The 22,395-nt window shown below is 42.3% G+C and overlaps 1 protein-coding gene across 1 annotated transcript; it reads right to left on the bottom strand.

Annotated features, from left to right (window-relative positions):
- Window positions 1–21,169: 21,169 nt before the first annotated feature.
- On the bottom strand, window positions 21,170–22,111 carry LOC130680164 (olfactory receptor 4C46-like). The gene has a single exon (XM_057490404.1). The coding sequence runs from the start codon at window positions 22,106–22,108 to the stop codon at window positions 21,170–21,172; it is 939 nt and encodes a 312-aa protein (XP_057346387.1). The 5' UTR covers window positions 22,109–22,111.
- Between the last annotated feature and the right edge of the window lie 284 nt (window positions 22,112–22,395).

Raw genomic sequence — 22,395 nt, 5'->3', positions numbered from 1 at the left:
CAAATCTGTATATTGCTTTGGGCAGGATGGCCATTTTGACGATATTAATTCTTCCTAGCCACAAGCATGGGATGAGTTTCCATCTGTTAGTGTCCCCTTTAATTTCTCTTAAGAGTGTCTTGTAGTTTTTAGAGTATAAGTCTTTCACTTCTTTGGTTAGGTTTATTCCTAGGTAGTTTATTTTTTTTGATCAATTGTGAATGGAGTTGTTTTCCTGATTTCTCTTTCTGTTGGTTCATTTTTAGTGTTTAGGAAAGCCACAGATTTCTGTGTGTTGGTTTTTTATCCTGCCACTTTGCTGTATTCCGATATGAGTCCTAGTAGTTATGCGGTGGAGTCTTTAGGGTTTTTTATGTACAGTAACATGTCATCTGCAAATAGTGACAGTTTAACTTCTTCTTTGCCAATCTGGATTCCTTGTATTTTTTTGTTTTGTCTGATTGCCATGGCTAGGACCTCCACTGCTATGTTAAATAACAGTGGGGAGAGTGGGCATCCCTGTCTAGTTCCCGATCTCAGAGGAAATGCTTTCAGCTTCTCGCTGTTCAATATAATATTGGCTGTGGGTTTATCATAGATGGCCTTTATCATGTTGAGTTACTTGCCCTCTATTCCCATGTTGCTGAGAGTTTTTATCATGAATGGATGTTGAACTGTGTTAAATGCTCTTTCAGCATCTATGGAGATGATCATGTGGTTTTTGTGTTTCTTTTTGTTGATGTGGTGGATGATGTTGATAGACTTTCGAATGTTGTAACATCCTTGCATCCCTGGGATGAATCCCACTTGGTCATTCTGTTTGATCCTTTTGATGTATTTTTGAATTCGGTTTGCTAATATTTTGTTGAGTATTTTTGCATCTACGTTCATCAGGGATATTTTTCTGTAGTTTTCTTTTTTGGTTGGGTCTTTGCCTGGTTTTGTTACTAGGGTGATGTTAGCTTCATAGAATGAGTTTGGGATTGTCCCCTCCTCTTATATTTTTTGGAAAACTTTAAGGAGAATGGGTATTATGTCTTCCCTGTATATCTGATAAAATTCCGAGGTAAATCCATCTGGCCCGGGGATTTTGTTCTTTGGTAGTTTTTTGATGATCGCTTCAATAACATTGCTGGTAATTGGTCTGTTTAGATTTTCTGTTTCTTTCTGGGTCATTCCTGGAAGGTTTTATTTTTCTAGGAAGTTGTCCATTTCTCCTAGGTTTCCCAGCTTGTTAGCATATAGGTTTTCATAGTATTCTCTAATAATTCTTTGTATTTCTGTGGGGTCCGTCATGATTTTTCCTTTCTCGTTTTAGATACTGTTGCTTTGTGTTGACTTTCTTTTCCTCTTAATAAGTCTGGCTAGAGGCTTATCTATTTTGTTTGTTTTCTCGAAGAACCTGATCTTGGTTTCATTGATTTTTGCTATTGTTTTATTCTTCTCAATTTTATTTATTTCTTCTCTGATCTTTATTATGTCCCTCCTTCTGCTGACCTTAGGCCTCATTTGTTCTTCTTTTTCCAATTTCGATAATTGTGACATTAGACCTTTAATTTGGGATTGTTCTTCCTTTTTCAAATATGCTTGGATTGTTTTATTCTTTCCTCGTAAGCCTTCTTTTGTTGTATTCCACAGAAGTTGGGACTTAGTGTTGATGTTGCTGTCGTTTGTTTCCATATATTGCTGGATCTCCATTTTGATTTGGTCATTGATCCATTGATTATGTAGGAGCGTGTTGTTAAGGCTTCATGTTTTTGTGAGCCTTTTTGCTTTCTTTGTACTGTTTATTTCTAGTTTTATGCCTTTGTTGTCTGAAATGTTGCTTGGTAGGATTTCAATCTTTTGGAATTTACTGAGGCTCTTTTTGTGGCCTAGTATGTGGTCTATTCTGGAGAATGTTCCATGTGCACTTGAGAAGAATGTTTATCCTCTTGCTTTGGGATGTGGAGTTCTGTAGATGTCTATTATGTCCATCTGTTCTAGTGTGTTGTTCAGTGCCTCTGTGTCCTTACTTATTTTCTGTCTGTTGGATCTGTCCTTTGGAGTGAATGGTGTGTTGAAGTCTCCTAGAATGAATGCATTGCATTCTATTTCCTCCTTTAGTTCTGTTAATATTTGTTTCAGGTATGTTGGTGCTCCTGTATTGGGTATTTATATATTTATAATGGTTATAACCTCTTGTTGGACAGAGCCTTTTATCATTATGTAATGTTCTTCTTTGTCTTTTGTTACTTTCTTTATTTTGATGTCTGTTTTCTCTGATACCAGAATTGCAACACCTGCTTTCTTCTCTTGTTGTTTGCATGAAATATCTTTTTCCATCCCTTGACTTTAAGTCTGTGCATGTCTTTGGGTTTGAGGTGAGTCTCTTGTAAGCAGCATATGGAAGGATCTTGCTTTTTTATACATTCTATTACTCTGTGTCTTTTGATTGGTGCATTCAGTCCATTTACATTTAGGGTGATTATTGAAAGGTATGAATTTATTGCCATTGCAGGCTTTAAGTTTGTGGTTACCAAAGGTTTAGGGTTTCGCTTCTTTACTATCTTACTAACTTAACTCGCTTGTTGAGCTATTATAAACGCAGTCTGATGATTCTTTATTTCTCTCCCTTCTTATTCCTCCTCCTCCCTTCTTCATATGTTGGGTGTTTTGTTCTGTGCTCTTTTTAGGAGTGCTCCCATCTAGAGCAGTCCCTGTAGGATGCCCTGTAGAGGTGGTTTGTGGGAGGCAAATTCCCTCAACTTTTGCTTGTGTGGAAATTGTTTAATCCCTCCTTCATATTTAAGTGATATTCGTGCTGGATACAGTACTCTTGGTTCGAGGCCCTTCTGTTTCATTGCATTAAGTATATCATGCCATTCTCTTCTGGCCTGTAGGGTTTCTGTTGAGAAGTCTGATGATTGCCTGATGGGTTTTCCTTTGTAGGCAATCTTTTTTTTCTCTCTGTCTGCCTTTAATACTTTGTCTTTGTCTTTTATCTTTGCCATTTTAATTACTATGTGTCTTGGTGTTGCCCTCTTTAGATCCCTTGTCCTGGGAGTTCTGTGTACCTCTGTGGTCTGAGAGGCCATTTCTTCCCCTAGTTTGGGGAAGTTTTCGGCAATTATTTGTTCAAAGACACTTTCTATCCCTTTTTATCTCTTCTTCTTCTTCTGGTATCCCTATAATGCGTATATTGTTCCCTTGAGATTGGTCACTCAGCTCTCTTAAAATTCTTTCATTCCTGGAGATCCTTTTATCTCTCTCTGCATCAGCTTCTCTGTGTTCCTGTTCTCTTTTTTCTAGTCCATTAATGGTCTCTTGCATCTCGTCCATTCTGTTTTGACGTTCTTCCAGAGCTTGTTTTTTTCTGTATTCTCCTTCCTTAGTTCTTGCATATTTCTCTGCAAGTCCATCAGCATGGTTATGACTTTTGTTTTGAATTCTTTTTCAGGAAGGCTGGCTAAATCTATCTCCCCAGGTTCCTTCTCAGGGGAAGATGTAGCAGATGCCGAAGCTGTCTGGGTTATTCTTGTCTGGATCATATTTTTTTGCCTTTTCATTTTGACAGGTGCTATTGACTGTCAGCTGGGAGAGCCAAACTTTTTACTTGCTACCGGCCTTTCTTTACTGGGACAACTGCGACCCCTATTGGCTTGTATTGGGTAATTGTGTGTAGGCTGGGTCTTTGTGTCTTTCCCAGTGGATATGGTGTGATCTCCCTTTCTGTGGGCGCGGTTTGCCTTAGGCTGTTTCTCTGCTTTCGCAGCGCCTGGAGGGGTAATGGACGGGGGGGGGCTGTTTGGCTGTTTACCTCCATGAGGGGTCTCAGAGCTGTTGCCCAGGTGTTTAGTGCACCCGGTTTTCTCTGTAATTTCCAGTTCCTGGGCTGTGACCTGTTTTGTTTCCGTCTAGCTGTTAAGTCCCTGTCCGTTTAAGACTTTCAAAAAGCACTCGCTTTACTTTTTCACAGGGGCAACAGCTTTGGAACCCGCTCAGAGGTCTTGCTGCCCTATTTCCCTATTTCCAGCCCTCCATGCATGCGCTGTGTTTGTGCTCTGGTGCAGGTGGCTGGGGCTGGGTGTTTAGCAGTCCTGGGCTCCCTCTCCCTCCCGCAGGGATCTGGGGGGAGGTGTGCTCGTGTCCCGCCGTGCCGGGGCTTGTATCTTACCCCTTTCACCAGGCACTGGGCTCTCGCACATGTGAATGTAGTCAGGCTGTTGTCCTGTGTCTTCTGGTCTCTCTTTTATGATTAGTTGTATTTGTTGTATTTTCAAAAATATATATGTTTTTGGGAGGAGATTCCCACTGTCCTACTCACGCTGCCATGTTGGCTCTGCCCCCTCTCTATAACAACTTTTTTTGGTGATAGCTGGTAGCTAGAATTATCATGTATATAAAAGTTGAATCACTGTGTTGTACACCTGAAACTAATATAATACTGTGTGTCAACTACCCTTCAATAAAAAATAATATAAAAAAGAATATTAAATAAAAAATAATCTAAACCTGTATGTGTATGTCTAGATATATAGATATATAGAGGGATATGTACATATGTACAATTCCCATGATTTATATACCTACGTGTCGCACGCCTCGTCCTCGCCGGCAAGAACAGCACGCAACAACAGCAGGATTCTTCTGCAGAAAGCTTTAATCTTCAGCTCTTTTGTGATACAATCATCAGGGGAAGGACCCAAAGGGAAAGACTGGGCTAGCTATATAGCTCTCATGCTCCAAGCTGATTGCGCGCTGCCTGTGATGCTTCATTAGCATAGCTGCTACGATACGCCAATTGGCTAGTAGGTGAAGGTCTAATTAGCATGTGGTATGCGGCCAGGAAGTGGCGGGATTATCCAGAAGTAGTCTTTGTTTTGCCTACAACTTTTTCTCAAGCTGGGCGCCATCTTTGGGTGTGGTGGGTATGGCTACCAACATCTCCCCCTTTTTTGTTTTGTTGAAACTCAGAACTGAACATGTCAGCTGAGGCGGAGATAGAGGCCTGATCTCCAGAAACATTTGATGTCTTATTCTTGGAGAGGGGTTTGTAGACATCTACCCCTATGCAATCAGGCATGTCTCTCAGAGGGGTCCAAAACCTCTTGCAGTGCTTAGCCTCGCATCCTCTAGCAGACGTTGGGACCGTCTGGTACAAAAGGTCTTGGACCTTTTCTTTGACCTTCTTGCACCGTGAGTCTCTTAGGGAAAGCTGCAGGTAAGCGATAAGGTACCCGGGCCTGGTGCAATGTCACAAGGGCTCAGGGTGCAAGGGCTACCTTAAGCTAAAACTGAGCTTCTTTATTGAGCATGTTGAGCCATACTTGGGGAGAGGCGCCCATTTCTACTGCCATCAAGGCTTGAGCAAGTACTACCTTATCTCGCCGTTGTTGGGCTCTGAGCTTGCACAGCAACCAGAGTAGGAGCATGAGACCTCCAAGCATGAATACACTCATCCCTGCCATGCCCGCCCACTCTTTGACGTGGGAGAGAGCTCTGTGGAACCAGGAAGACAGTCCTTCTGCCACGGAGATGTCTATTCTCGTGGAGTTGATGTGGATTATCTCTCGCTGCAGCTCTTCCAATGTTCCATCAAAGTCTTGGGACCAGTTTCCTGAAAGATACTGGGACAGACTCCGTGATAGATTAGCTGCTCGCGTAAAGTTTTCATATTGCACGCTAGTAATGCAGAGAGCGCGAAATTTTTGCTCACATCCTAATTGGGCTAACTGCCAGAGCACATCTAGTTGCTCTTCTACTAGATCTACTCGCTGATTGAGGACCATTATTCCTCCTTTCAGCTTACCATCAAGCGTGGACTGACGGTCAAGGGCAGAGGATACTGATTCTGCGAGGCTATTGAGTTCAGTAGCTGTTTTAATAGAGGTGTCCAAAGCTATTGCGGCTGCAGTGGCGGCCACCGCAGCCACAGACATGATGGCTACTATGGCGGCAGTGATGCCAAAATCGCGTTTTTCACGGAACAGGGTCATAGAGTTAGGAGCGTCAACTGGGACGGGGACCCAGCGAGGAATACGGGCTACTAAGGCATTGGTGAAGTTAGACGCATCCCAGCACTGAGACAAAAAACAGGAGGTATTGGTACAGGATTCAAAGCTATCATTGGACAAGATAAACAGGAATGGGGGGTGGACGCATACTGGAGTAGGTGGAAAAGTTGTAGAATTTTGTACTTCATTTACTGTTGTACAGTTGAAGGTGTCATCACTATTGGAGTTATTCCCATGGGATTCATAATTCTTACTCTTAACGAGGAGCTGGCAGGACACATTACTTATACCACCGATTATCCCTCCAAGAAGGGCGGTGAATGGGGAGAGGTCAGTACATGAACCATTAACTCCGCATAGCATCCATTTGTGAAAAGGATTCATATCCATCTCTTGCAGGTAGTCCCCCTTTTTCATGTTGCGATTATTAGGCTCGCCAGGCCCTAGGGGCCCTGGGGCATGCATATCTGGGGAGATGGTATATGTCTGTTCTGCATTTGCCCAGGTTGCTTTATGGGACTGGCAATCTGTCCAAGGCCATAACTCTCCCTCATAGTCACCCAAACAGTGAGGGGCATACTTAGGTTGTAGGGGACTGGTGGTAGAATCATTAGTATGAAGGGTGTCTATAAATGTGCCATTGATCCAGATGACTTGACGGATTGTTTGCATCAAGGCATTGCTATTAACAATATCTATCTTCCACTTGCCGGCCTCGCTGAACCACCCATACTTGTGCATTTTCAGAGAAATACAGTTAGTTAGATTTGTAGTGGTGAAGCATAGCGACCCATTGGTTACAACGGACCGGTTTTCTCCCATTGGAGCTGTTATGGTGTCTTTTGCCAGGTATGGCAGGTTTATGCTAGAGTTGGTAGTGAAAAGGCGTGGGAAAACTGCTGCATTGAAGCGGACTGGCATAGGTTTAGGAAAGGCAGACAATATTCCCCATCTCAGTACTCCCTGAGTCGGGGTTCCCAGTGAGGAGAGCAGGATCAGTAGGCACAGAGTGGTCATCTCTTTTGTCCAGGACCTTCCTTGTCAGGCGCTCCGGGATCCAGAAGGGGTTTTCTTCACCCTGGGGAAAAACACATACAGCTCCCCTGGATCTAATTATAATTGGATCCGGGCCTTTCCATTGGTTAGATAGTACATCCTTCCATTTTACTAGTTCCTGTAGGTCTTTTGGCCACTGAGTGTGGCGGTCTGCTGCTGTATGGCCTCTAGCATCCAGATTCAAAAAATTTAAAGTGAAAAGTGCTAGGGCTATTGCAGTTTATGGTGTGGGGGGTATATCCTCAATTCCCCCTTTTTGTTTAATTAGATAGGATTTGAGAGTGCAGTTCGCGCGCTCCACAATCCCTTGACCCTGTGGGTTGTAAGGAAGACCAGTGATATGTTTAATTCCCATGTGATGACAAAATTGAGCAAATTTGGCAGAAGTATAGGCGGGACCATTGTCTGTTTTGAGGATTTGGGGTAACCCCCATGCGCTCCAAGCCTCAAGACAGTGGTGAATGACATGGGAAACTTTCTCTCCAGACAATGGGGAGGCAAAGATGACTCCCGAACATGTATCCACGGATACATGTACATATTTCAGCTTCCCAAAGGAAGAAATATGTGTTACATCCATTTGCCAAACCTGTAAAGGCTTAATACCTCTAGGATTGATCCCAACATGAGGTGTGGGAAGGAAACTGCAGCAGTGTTGGCAGCTAAGAACAATGTTCCTAGCTTCTGCTCTGGTTATGCGAAATCTCTTGCGCAGCGTTTCAGCAGTGACATGGAATTGTGAGTGGAATTTTGAAGCTGTGGTGACAGGGTCCAGCAGAGGGAAAGCTATGCTTCTAGTTGCAAGGTCTGCTAAGTGGTTGCCTTGGGCCATAGGCCCAGGAAGGCCTGAATGTGCTCTAATGTGAGTCATATATAAAGGAGAGCGTCTAAGGAGTAATTGTGATTGTATTTGTTTGAACAGGGTAGCTACTGAACTGGACGCCTTGATCAGTCCTGCTACTTCTAGGGAATTAACAGCATTAACAACATAACGAGAGTCTGACACAATATTCAAAGGTTCATGGAAGGTTTGTAGTACTTCCAATACTATATGGCATTCTACTATCTGTGGAGTATTGGGTGTATAGTTTTTTGTTACCACTTTGCCATTATGGACATAGGCACCTGTACCTGTCTTAGATCCGTCTGTATAGACTGTGTCTCCATGAGGTAACGGGGTGTGGCTAATGATTCGAGGGAATACTAAGGGGTGAGCTTTAGCAAAATTAAGGAGAGGATGCTTAGGGAAATGATTATCAAATGTTCCTGAAAAGCTGTAAGCAAGTATTGCCCAATCGTCATTCATGGCGCATAATGTTTGTATTTGCTCTTTGTTGTAGGGTGTTATGATTGTATTTGGAGCTTTTCCAAAGTGTGTGACTGAGGTTTTTATTCCCTTTAGAGCGAGACTGGCTATGGTAGCAGGGTAATATTCTATAGTTCTAGCCTGAGAGGCCTGGGGATGGATCCAGATCATTGGTCCTTGCTGCCACAAGACTGCAGTTGGCAGTCCCGGAGTAGGAAGAATGCATAATTCAAAAGGTTCATTTGACTGTATCCTACTCAATTGTGCTGTCATTAAGGCCTGTTCTACTTTATGGATAACTTGTGCTGCCTCAGGTGTAAGGGAGCGCGGAGATGTTAGTTGTGAGTCTCCTTCTAGGATTTTAAACAGTTGTTTCAAGTCAGTGGTAGGTATCTTTAAAAATGGCCGCAACCAATTAATGTCTCCCAGGAGTTTCTGGAAATCATTCAAAGTTTGCAGCTGGTCATGTCTTATCTCAAGCTTCTGGGGGCAAATTACATCTGTATAAATGGTGGTTCCTAGGAATCTGCTAACACTAGATTTTTGGACTTTCTCACTGGCTATATTTAGTCCCCAAGTCTCTAGGGTTTTAGTGAGCTTTACATAGGCCTCTTCTACTTCTGCTGATTGTGGGGAGCAGAGAAGGATATCATCCATGTAGTGAATGATTTTCAGTTTGGGGTAGTTATCGCGAATTGGTGCTAGCGCTTGCTGAACATACAATTGACAGATGGTGGGGCTATTTGCCATCCCTTGAGGGAGGACTTTCCACTGAAATCTGGCGTCTGGTTGCTCATGATTAATAGCTGGCAGGGTGAAAGCAAACCTTTCTCTATCTTTGGTGTTTAGGTGTATGGAGAAGAAACAATCTCTGATGTCTATAATGATCACTTTCCATTCTTTGGGTAGAGCAGAGAGAAGTGGCAGTCCTCGCTGGACAGGTCCAAATAGCCTCATTTGAGCATTTACTGCTCTCAAGTCATGAAGCAATCTCCATGATCCTGACTTTTTTCTGATTACAAATATGGGCGTATTCCATGGAGATACAGAGGGTTCTAAATGTCCTAATTGGAGCTGTTCTTGTACCAAATGGTGAGCTGCTTCTAATTTCTCAGAGGATAGGGGCCACTGAGGAACCCATATGGCCTCCTCTGTAAGCCAAGGTGGAAGGAAGAGTGGAAGGCACTATGGCATGATATAAGCATGACCCAGGCGCGTGATAACGCTGCTGCGGGGGAACCCGCGTGTCATTGGTCCTATGATATGTTGACAGGCCAGGGACAGTGGGTAGCCAACCAGATCGCTTTTCCTGTACCATTGTACACACAGATAAATGCGTGTGCTACTAAGGCATGGAAGGCCCTCACTAATAAAGGACAAGTGTCAGGTAATTTAACAAAAATAATTCAGGGGCCAAGCGAGCCATTCTCAGACTTCGTCGCTCGCATGATGGAAGCTGCAGGCTTCCATGATGGGCATGGCGTCTTCAATGGCCCCTATGAAAAACCCAAGCCATGACGGTCATTTTTTATTTTGGGAAGGATGGGCTCTGTGCGTCCCTGTTGGTGTTTCCCTAGTCCTTTACCTGGAATATATCCCATATCCATCATAATACCTTGGGCAGGGGTGGAGTATTCATTAATGAGTTTAAGACCTAGACCCTGCATAACATCTCTCCCCCACAAATTGACAGGCAGTGGGAGCACATAAGGGGTAACTGTACCTTTTTGCCCTTCAGGCGCCTGCCAGCTCAATGGTTTGGCACTAATGGTAGGACTAGACTCATATCCTAAACCTTGCAAAGAGTGTGAGGACTGTGTTATAGGCCATTTGGAGGGCCACCAGGTTGCAGAGATAATACTTCTATCTGCTCCAGTGTCTAGGATTCCTTCAAAACCTTTTCCCTCTATTTTAAGGGTCAATTTTGGTCTGTCTGCTAAATCTAATACTATAAAGGCTGAGTTATAATTAGAGGAACCAAAGCCCTTTTCTCCTCTCTCCGTGGTGGTAGCTGGATAATTGGCATGGAGACTGGGCAATACTAGGAGTTGGGCTATGCGATCACCCGGGGAAATAGGGTAGATTCCTCTGGGGGCTGAGCACATAATCTTTACTTGTCCTTCATAATCCTGATCAATAACTCCGGGATGGACTACAAGGCCCTTCAATGCAGCAGAAGAGCGTCCCAAGAGCAACCCAACTGTATCTGGTGGTAATGGGCCTTTAAAGTCTGAGGGGATGGGTTGAACTCCCATCTGCGGAGTCAACACTATTCTGGTGGTGGCACGGATGTCCAATCCTGCTGAACCTGGAGTAGCTCTCCTTGGGGGGCTGTGCTGCTCCTGAAGGACACTGGTGTGCTGGTTGCCCCATATATTTGCGGGCCCTGGCGGCGGGGGCCCCTCTGGGAGTTTTTTGGCGACTCTAAGGGTTTCCCTTCTATGTCTTTAACAGATCGGCATTCCTTAGCCCAATGTCTGCCTTTCTTACATCTCGGGCACACTCCAGGGGTTTTCTGGGCCGTCTGTTCGAAGTTTGGGCCTCTACAGTCTCTCTTCATATGACCTAGTTGTCCACATTGAAAACACTTAACATTTTTATTGAGGGTTTTTGCTTGTTTATGGCTTTGCAGTATAGCGGCGGCTAGGCCTGCATTGGTGAGGGGCCCTCCAATCTCTCTGCAAGCTTTCAGCCAGGCAGTCAATCCTTTCTGTTTCCAGGGGGTAATTGCCTGTCTGCATTCTCTGGTGCATTGTTCAAACACAAGTTGTTGGACAGGGGCATGGCCTGTTCTTGATCTCCAAACACTCGGCCTGCAGCTTCCATCATGCGAGCGACGAAGTCTGAGAATGGCTCGCTTGGCCCCTGAATTATTTTTGTTAAATTACCTGACACTTGTCCTTTATTAGTGAGGGCCTTCCATGCCTTAGTAGCACACGCATTTATCTGTGTGTACAATGGTACAGGAAAAGCGATCTGGTTGGCTACCCACTGTCCCTGGCCTGTCAACATATCATAGGACCAATGACACGCGGGTTCCCCCGCAGCAGCGTTATCACGCGCCTGGGTCATGCTTATATCATGCCATAGTGCCTTCCACTCTATATACTGTCCCATGCTAGAAAGACAAGCTTTTGCTACATATTGCCAGTCTGAGGGTGTCATAGCGGATTACGCCAGCCTTTCAATCTGCGCTAGGGTGTAATTAGCACTGACTCCATAGGTCCGAACGGCCTCTGCGAGGTCTTTAACCTCTTTATGGGTAAGGGGTTGATGGGCACGTGCTCCATTGTCTTCGATTACGGGGAACATCTGTCTAATTGCCCTTAAATCCTCTGGAGCACAGAAGGAATGTGCGCCGTTCGCATAGGGCGGCGGGGCTAAGGGCGATGAGGAGCGTCTCACTTTCATTTTCCCTTTGGTTTGCGTCTCCGTTTTGCTGGCATCTGTACTTTTGCACTTAGCAGTTCTAGAGACTCTGGTCTCTTCCTCCTCTTCCGAGGACATTAATTCATCTTCTGATTCCCTATTGGAAAGTTGGAGTTCCCTCAACTCTTTCCAGGGGTATTTGCTATTTTCTCCGAGGCGGTCGTCACCTGCTTCTCGGGGCTCTTTCGCTTTTGCCCTGGACGGGCTCTCTCCCTCACTCTGGGGCTTTTTAACTTTCGTTTTAGCGGCCCCTTTTCAGCCGCGAGCTAGCTCTGTCTCCCGTTCCGTTTCTGACATACTTTCTTGGATGTCTGACAAGGCTCTCTGACCTGCTTTTATCACCTTTTCACACTTTTCATCCTGCAGGTAAGCTCTAATCAGTTTCCATAGTGGTCTAGTGCCTCCTCTCAAGTGTCCCTCTTCTTCTTCTCTATCAAGATCTTTCCCTAACTTGTCCCAGCTCGGGATGGAGAGGGACCCTGAACAGATAAACCAGGGGGCAACACGGTCTATTTCTTTTACAAATGATCCTAAAACTTTGGTGGAGACCTTCAAATTTCGCTCTTTGAGAACTGCCTGTAATGCTGAGACTAACGATGGTGCGTTTCCCATGGTGCCTCTTTATTTACAGAGAACCATCAGCCACCACCCTTAAAAGCGCGTCTCTCGGAACTTACCTCTCTGGGCTATCTCTGCAGTTCTGAATCTTCTCCAGATGTCTGAAGGGTCCTCCCGGTGCCGGTGATGTTCTGGTTCCCGGGTTTCGGCACCACTTGTCGCGCGCCTCGTCCTCGCCGGCAAGAACAGCACGCAACAACAGCAGGATTCTTCTGCAGAAAGCTTTAATCTTCAGCTCTTTTGTGATACAATCATCAGGGGAAGGACCCAAAGGGAAAGACTGGGCTAGCTATATAGCTCTCATGCTCCAAGCTGATTGCGCGCTGCCTGTGATGCTTCATTAGCATAGCTGCTACGATACGCCAATTGGCTAGTAGGTGAAGGTCTAATTAGCATGTGGTATGCGGCCAGGAAGTGGCGGGATTATCCAGAAGTAGTCTTTGTTTTGCCTACAACTTTTTCTCAAGCTGGGCGCCATCTTTGGGTGTGGTGGGTATGGCTACCAACACCTACGTAAATTATATGTATATATTATGTGCATTATATATATCTCTTTATATATAGTTACATAGAGAGTCACATATAAATATACACATATTTTATAATTACATAAAGAAAATGTCATATTTTAGAAAGAAGCAAGATGAAGATGATAATTTTTGCCAGTAAATAATGAATTTCATCAACTAGGTGAAAGTAGGTGGTTAAGAAATATTTGTTGAACTAAGAAAAGAGTTAAGAAAACATCCCATAGGTACAATTAGATCGTGTTCCACACTATTCCACATTCAGTTGCCATTGAGAAAAAGGGTAGCCTGCATTCTGCTGTATCCACATCAAAATCATCATCTCCATGGAACATTTACAGGAACACCCAAACTTGTATTATTTCTGTTTGCTCGACTCCAATAGCCCTTACCTAGTAGTTCCCATTTCCATCAAGAGCCACTGTGCACACCTTTTATTTCCATCATCTCACTGTAGAATATAAGGCACTCCTAGAAATGTCCTAAACATTCCATCCTTCCACCAATGCATTGTGTGTATGAGATACTTACAGTGGCATTGATCAGACTCATCTTCCAAGTAAGAAATACAACTAGCTTAATCTCCAATTCAAATCTTACCAGATTTGGTAAGAGTTTAGGCAGAGGTGAGGATGTTCAGTTGCCCTCATTTCTTCCCAAGGTGCTGTAGACACCCTCTGCTCAAATTACATAAAGAGGTGCTTCTAAAATTCCACCTGATAATCTGGAACCAGGGTATCTTTGATCTCACTAAGAGACCAGGTTCTCCCCTACAAGCCAGATTTCAGGTTAAGCTGTTCTGATTCACCTCAGACTTTCTGAAATCCACTCTCCAAGAGCATTTTGACTGGGAAATGCTTCACTTTTGCTTTCCCTGGAGGAATATTTAAATATGAATGATGCAAAATAACAGAGTCTGGGGAAGTCATTCCCTAGCATCTCTTCCCTAACTAATTAAGGAACATGAACCTGATGTGATAAAGAATTTAATCTACAATATGTATTATGACATCATGGAAGAAAGATGGCCTATTCTTTCAATTACACAAACGTTCATATGGGCCATAAATGACATCTTTTGACTTAAAAAATCTAATAATCACCTAGTGCCCAGGACTTGGCTTCCCATGCTTTCTCCAATAAAATAAAATAGGGTTTCTTGAAGAAATGGCTGATTCTAGGTTTGGGACAGGGAATGTACCAGAGGAACTAGACCATATTGTAATGCTAGACAGAAAGGAAGAGCTAACACGCACACGCTCATACACAAACACGTACTCACACCATGATGAGGACATGTCAAAGGGACACAAAAGCCTGTAAAAGAGGCCCTAGTGCCCAAAGCTGGAAAAAAATTGAGCATCAAAATAAATAACACAAAATTTAAACATAACCCAAAGTATAATATAAGCATTAATGAGTTAAAATGACATAAATATTTCAATAAATAACTAGATAGAGAAGGATAGGCAAAATAATTCCAAATGATTATGTAGAAATTCTGCCCTCAAAGTCTCCAACTCTGTTAAGTGTGGGTTGTACATAGTGAATTCCTTCCAAAAGGCACATGTGGAGGGGGGGCGGGACTTCAGAAAGGGGACATGTGACAAATGCTGCTTCAGCCAGGTGAGCAAGTTTAACAGCAACAAGTGATAAATCACATTGAGATTGTATTCCCGTCGATATGATGTGATGAAACTAGCCTTTTACCGCTGTAATCTTACTCCCAATAATCTGCAACCCTTAATCTTGAGTAAAATATCAGACAAACTCAACTGAGGGCCTTTGTACAAAATGCCTATTTTTCCTCAAAATGCGAAGGTCATCACTAATAAGGAAAGTTAGAAACTGTCACTGTCTACATTTTTTGGATGTAAACGGATTTATTTTGTCTTTGTGTGTATGTTTTTTTTTTAACCGTTTCCTCACTTTCGTAGCAAATGAAAAAAAGAACACAACAAAACCGAACAATGCAAGGAAACTTTCACCGAGTCGGCACGTCTCCTGCGCAGAGCGCTCAGCGAGAGCAGGCGTGGGAGCGCGCGGCGCCCGCGGGAGGCCGGGTCGGGGTGGGTGGCTGGAGGGCTGCAGGGGCCCGCGCGCCGCCCTCCCCGCCCTTCTCCCGCCTAGTCCAAAGAGCCACCGGGCTTTGAAAAAGATTACACTAACAAAACGAAACACAGTTTCAATTAAAATAAAAACACTTTCTTCACCCGCCCCCGTGCTAGGAGGTTCAGGTAAAAACCTCCTCCTAAAAAAAGTTTGTTTTCTGCTACAAATACTGTGCGTTACTTTTTTTTCCCTTTCACTTCTTTTGAAGGTTAAAATAAGATATATTTCCCCAGGAGTCATAAATACGATCTAGTGCATACAGAAATAGCAGCACTGGAGACGGGGCCGTCTCCCTCCCCCATGGAGAACAGCGCGGCAGCGGGACTGGACACCTGTTCTCTACCGTAACATGACAACTTCACGTAATGTGGTAACCTGGACCAGGATAAAAGAAAATTAGTCAAGACTAATTTGTTAGCAATCTGGTTAAATATGGATTTTAGTTAAAAGTAATTTATTAAAAAATAATTTACTAACATTGACTGATTTATTTTGACAAATGCACCGTGCTGATATATGATGATAATAAGGGAAACTGAGTGTGGAGTTTATGGAAACTGTATTGGTTTTACAACTTCCTGTAAATATAAACCTGTTATCTACCATAAACTTTATTAAGAATGAATGGCATGTTTCATTTAACACATCCTCAAATTTAATCTGTCTTGTAGCAGGTGAGAAACTCCTTCCTTTTCCACACTGACTGATACTCCCTATGCAGGCCACATTCTGTTTATCCACTTATGTGCTGATGGACACTAGGGTTGCTTACGCATTTTGGCAGTTCTGAATAATATGCCAGAAACATAAATGTACAAGTATGTCTTCTTTCCCTGCTTTCAGTTCTTTTGATATACACAGAAATCCTTCTTGCTGGATCTAATGGTCATTTTATTTTTAACTTTTTGAGGAATGGCATACTGTCTTTCAAACAGGCTGCCCCATTTTACATTTTCATGAACAGAGCACAAGTGTGTGTAGTTTTGTTGGGCATCTTTTCATATTTTCGTTTCCATTTATATATATTCTCTGCTTACTTTTTATTCATGTTGTCACTGACTTGTAGGAATTCCTCGTATGTTCTGGATAATGGCTCCTTATCAGATAAACATTTACAAGTGTTTCTTCTACAACATGAATCATTTTTTTCCCTCTCTTAATTGTGGTCTTCGATTCATAGAAGGTTTTAATTTCAATGTAGTCCAATTTATCTATTTTTTTCCTCTGTAGCCTGTGTCTTTGATGCCATATTCAAGAAATTATCTAATGTCCTGAAGGTTTCTATTTTCTCCTATTTTATAATTTTAGTTGTTATATTAAGGTGTTCAATTCATTTTGAGTTATTTTGTATGTACTGTAAGTTAAGGTCAACCTTCATTCTTTTATATGGGAATATCAAGTTTTCCCATCACCATTTATTTAAAAAAACTGTCCTTTCCTGATTGGATATTCTTGGTACCCCTGTAGAAAGTCATTTCTCCAAAAATAATAGTATATTTCTTGGCTTTCTAAACTATTCCAGTCACCTAGATACCTGTCTTTATGCCAGTATCACACTGTTTTGAAAATGGTAGCTTCACAGTAAGTTTTGAAATCCGGAAGTATGGCCCCTCTTCTTAGCTATTCTCAAGATGTTTTTGTCTATAGGGTCCATTGGGATTCCACATGAAATTTTTAGATTCTTCTGTATCTTCAAAAACCACCAGGAAGTTTTGGTAAGGAATGTATTGAATCTGTATTAGGTATTGAATCTCTATTTTGGTATTATTGACATCTAAACAATATGTCTTCTAATCCACAAAAATGTGATATATTTAAGAACACACATGTTTGTATGTGTATATTTATACATGTACATGAAGAGATTTATTATAAGTGGTAGACTCTTGTGTTTATGTCAGTTGACAAGTGCAAAATCTGTACAGCCAATGTCTCATTTTGACTTGAAAGACCAGGAACCGCTGTGAACCATAGCATCCACTGTTCCGATTCAGGTCCACAGGCTGGAAGCTGCTGGAGAATCTGGGAGAGTTCACGTGCCCGTGTGAAGACCATGGGGCAGGAAGAGCTGGTGTTTCAGCCCTCAGGCTCCCAGGCAGGAGAATTCCCTCTTACTCAGAGGAGTCAGCCTTTTGTAATTTTCAGGCCTTCAGTTGATTGGATGAGGACACCTACATTAGTGAGGGCAATCTGCCTTCAGTGCACCAGCTCAGATGCTGATACCATCTAGGCAAACCTCACAGTCACAACCCCAAGCATATGCAAGGAAATATTTGTGCACACTGTGGCCCAGTGAAATGAACACATAAAATTAGCCATCATAAGTCCATTGCTTCAACTTAGCACCTAGATACATCTCCTTAAAGTGTACTTAATCTCCAAATAAAGTCACTACTGAGGTCATAACTTGAGCTAACATCATACAACTGTCCTGTGTACAACTGAAAGTGCATGAACCCTACGCAGAAGGGAAGGTGTGTTCTTTGGGTTGTTTGCTCTTCTCCTTAATATCCTGTAACTTAAATACTGTGTTAGTAAATTGAAAATACTAAAATACTGTGGTGGAAAGTCAAGATTCTTACATTAAATAATCAGGTAATAAGAGAGGAAAGAAAATAAAGATATTGGCTTTATGTATATATTCAGATATATAAACATATAATAGAAGGAGGACAAACAACAATTATCGTCTTGGTTTTGTAAGTGGCCACATGGTTATAGATGTTTTCTCTGTCACTCGTTGGTGTTCAGTGTGCCCTCATCAAGCTCCAAAGCTGGTCATGGCTCTTCACCTTGTGGGGTGGCACAGACCTTCACTACTGAAGGGTCTGGACCATTAGTAGCTCTGCCTGTTTTGGGTTGTTGTGGTTTTCCATTGACCTTAATCACCAGTAAGACTTGAGTAGGTTTCCAGTACCAGTTCAGACGCTGACACCATCTAAGCAAACCGCACAGTCACAACCCCAAACACATGCAAGCAAATATTTGTGCACACTGTGGCCCAGTGAAATGAACACATAAAATTAGCCATCATAAGTCCATTGCTTCAACTTAGCATCTAGATACATCTCCTTAAAGTGTACTTAATTTTTCTGTCTATTTCTCTTCTAAGAGCACCATGATAAACTAGCAACACTGTTAGTCCACTGCTGTTGATTATTCTGATGGCTGCTTTCACTCCGCTGCCCCTTATGGAAGCCATGCCCCACCTTGCTTTGGAGGGTTGAGTGGCACCACTTGGCCACTGCTACTTGGGATCAAATGACTCGCATCTCTTTTAGATTTCCCAGTCCAGTGACCATACATCCCATCATAGAGGTCTGGCCTACAGAAAACAGTGACCACAGAGCTTTTCAAGTATGCTGGGGCTCCCCCTACACATTCATTTCTTACCGTAATGATGAAAGGGATGCCTTCTGGACCTCCCTGTGTGGTTAAGAAGACCTTAATTGGCAAATCCATTCTAACTTTCCACTCTCCCTAGGCCTTTGAACCTCTTCCTCTACATTATATCAAGGGAGGTCTGGCATTTCCAATTTGCTCACTGTCTGCCACCTTTTGGTTCATGTTTTAGCCACCAACCAGACAAGCTGTTAGACCTTTCTGGACTTTCCAGCTGTATAGTTAAGTAAAGACAAATACCATATGACTTTACTTATTTGTGGAATATCAAAACAAAGCAAAACAGAATGAACAAAACAGCAGTAGACTCAGAGACACTGAGAGGACTATTGGTTACCAAGGGGGACAGGTTGGAGTAGGTTGGGGGAGGGACTGTGATGGGGATAAAGGGGCACAAAAATTCTCAGTCATAATATAAGTTGGTCAGGGGATGGTAGAAGAAAGGATACAGTCCTGACTGGAGCCTAGAATCTGGCTTCAGCCTGGAGCTAAGGAAGCTCTGAGTTACTCCCTGGACTCTAGACCTGGTTCCACCTTGAGGTAAAGGGACCAGCCCGCTTTAACCCCCATTCCAGTTATTCATTGGTCGGTGGTGGGTTCTGTGGTAATGGTCATAACCCCCCAGGTGTGGCAGCTCCAACTTTCTCTGTTGCAGGTGGAAAGAGAAGGATGGGGCTCCAGCTCTCAGCAGCCCGGCACAGCAGCTGGAGGGCAGGTTCGCTGGCCTGTGATGGGGCCCGGGGCTGGGAGCAGCAGGGTCCACCAAACACTGTCTCCTCACGGGCACCGCCAGGGTCCAGGCCTCCCTCCTTTCATACCCGTAGCATTGCAGTAACCTCCTAACTGCTCTCCATTTCCCAGTCTTGGCCCCTTCAGTCCATTTCCACTCTAATAACCCATAAATTATTGTTCTAAACTCAAACCACATGCACTACTCACTTGCTTAAAAGACTTTGCAATGTTTTCCCCAGGGTGCTTAGCATTAGCCTTAACACAACTATGAGAGCTTTCTTGATGTTCCTGTTCCTATCTCTCCAGCTTCATGTCTTGCTATTTGCCCTTTATAAGCTTACTGTGCAGAATGGTGCGCAGCACACAGCAGGTGTTCAACCAATAATTGTTGAATGAATAGATGAATAGCAACCACAATTATGTTGAATTGATTTCATTTCTTGCATAGCTACTTTCTTCTTCTGTACTTTGTTATGCATTCTCTCTCCTGGGAATCTTGTCACTCGAACTGATGCCTATTGCTCTGCCGACTCTTTTTCACAGTTTGGATCCCATCGTTATGTCCTTTTAGCATGGTACCCTTACTGGTCCCCTATGTCTTTGTTGTGTGTCCCCCAATCATGCTTTTATACTACCTGGGCTTCCACTGTCTTACCATTCATAACATACTATTGGAATTTCAAGTTCCCTTTGGGACGCCTCTCAATGAATTGTAAGCTGTGTGACGGTGACACCTGCATTTTTCTTTTTTTGCCACTGAGGCATCAGGAACTATTAAGGTGCCTGATACTTTCTTTAAGCTCAAGTATATTTGTTGGCTAATAAATAAAGGATGGAAAGAATGAATGGGACGTATTCAACCTGGAACTGCTTTGTTTATAGATGAAGCTGCATATTTTTAAAAGCAGCTTTTCATAATGAAATGTTCCCCCAAAGAAAACTGAAGTAGCAGAGAAAAATAACGAACAGCCTACATTTAAGAGACAAAGAAAAAAGCTGAGAGCAGGGAGAATATCTAGACATACTATGTGCTCATTTACTGAGAAGCTCAGTTTCAATATCTTTCTCATTTTTTCCGAAGTTGGAAAAGTTTGATTCCCATAAGAAAGCTAGTTAGAATCCTCCTTAGAGTCTACATCAAAGTAGGAAAAAAAATCCCTGCACTCTATTATCACTTTTGTGCTATATTTTATTGAACTTATTCATCTTCCTTTATACTTACATTTATTCATTCACTATTTATCATGCACCAGACATTGTTTCACTTACAAATACAATCGTTAGGTACCAGGCAAGTACTTTTATAGAGTATGAATGTATACTTAATAAATAGAAATTCCTTTTGACATTTAAATATTCTTTTAATTTAAAATATAAAAATCAATTCATCACACTATGTAAAGGGTCATTAGAATAAGATGATGAAATTAGCAAAACAATGTGATTTGGAAGCCTACAAGGAAATTTGAAAATACCATATAATATTCATACCCCTTAGATGTCAAATGACCCATAGCTTTTATATTCCTAAAATAGTTACATATCACAATATTACAGATTATAACCAACATATTATAATCACCTGTGCTTCTATATAAGAATGAGCTGAGTTATTAATGAAAAATTAGAATTTAGTTATAGGTAACAAACTAATATACAAATTATATATATATATAATATTTGGATACTTTCCTTAGTAAATGGGGATAACAGAAGTGCTTATCACTGTGTTTTTATTATATCAATACCAATAAATTTTTTTTTTTTGTATTAGAATGAAAGCTTACAAATCCATACCTGTGGATGAAGTCATAAAACTAATTTTCTGGAATGTTCCAAATACGTAAAGATTTGCCTTATGTTAGGTTTTTATTCCATTGCTTGCATTCATTTGTTCCGTTCAATGCAAAATCTATGATTTTCTTTATCCCATAGGTATTTCTTGCTGAGATCCTCCAAAATGTTCTTCTGTCCTTTACCTCAATTAAATCAATATGGGGCTTCAGCAACATTTATTTGTCAGCCGAAATAGATTTCCTACTACATAGTTTTTTAATGGCAACTTTCATCTGGATGTTTCTCAAGGTATAGATTAAGGGGTTTAACATAGGGGTTATCATAGCGTAGAATACAGAAACTGCTTTATCAATTGATAAAGTAGTTGTAGGTCTCAGGTACACAAATATGCAGGGAACAAAGAATAAGACCACAGCTGTGATGTGGGAGACACAAGTGGAGAGGGCTTTTCGCCTCGCCTCCAAGCTATGGTTCTGTAGAGAGCGCAGTATAACTACGTAAGAGCCCATCAAGAGGAGGAAGTTTAACAGACAGATGAAGCCACTGTTGGCAGCAATGAAGAGCCCCAGAGTGTGGGTATCAGTGCAGGCAAGATTGAGCAAAGGAATCAGGTCACACATGAAGTGATCTATGATGTTTGGACCACAGAAGGGTAATTGGAAGATGAAGAGGATCTGTAGAGATGCATGAAGAAAGCCTCCCACCCACACCACTCCCACTAAGAGGCCACACACCCGCCGATTCATGATGGTTGTATAGTGCAAGGGCTTGCAGATGGCCACATAGCGGTCATAGGCCATCACGGTCAGCAGGATGACATCAGCACCTCCAAAGAAATGTTCCCCAAAGATCTGTGTCATGCATCCATTGAATAAGATGGTTTTCTTTTCATGGAGTGAATCTACAATCAGTTTAGGGGCACTTACAGAGGAATAGCAGGCATCAATAAAGGAGAGATAGGCCAGGAAGAAGTACATGGGGGTTTCCAATAATGGGCTGGCAGTGATGGTGACCAAGATGAGCACATTTCCTACCATAGAAATGATGTAGATGAGAAAAAACACAACAAATATGATTCTCTGCATCTTTGGATTCTCTGTGAGTCCCAGTAGAACAAACTCTGTCACATTGTTCTTATTCACCATGTATTTCATATTTGCTAATTACATTACCTGAAAAAAAAAATCACTGCTTATTAACACAACCTTCAGTTTGTTAAGCTTCTCCATCTAACATATAATAACTACCTAGATTCTATTGAAAAGTGAAATTGTATGAGTTTTTTTGAGACTATAAGTAGGTTCCAAGTTCCTGAATACTACTTAAATTATCTCCTCAGTAGAGATTCTGTTAAGAGTATGGACATGAGGATTTTTTACGAACACAGAACCAGTGGTTCATTTGTGAACACTTACTCATCAGAGATGTCTAAGAACCTAAC

Source organism: Manis pentadactyla, chromosome 13, assembly GCF_030020395.1.
Source record: "Manis pentadactyla isolate mManPen7 chromosome 13, mManPen7.hap1, whole genome shotgun sequence".
Taxonomy (NCBI): Eukaryota; Metazoa; Chordata; class Mammalia; order Pholidota; family Manidae; genus Manis; species Manis pentadactyla.
The sequence above is the reverse complement of the archived record's forward strand: the minus strand, read 5'-3'. Positions and strand labels throughout refer to the sequence as shown.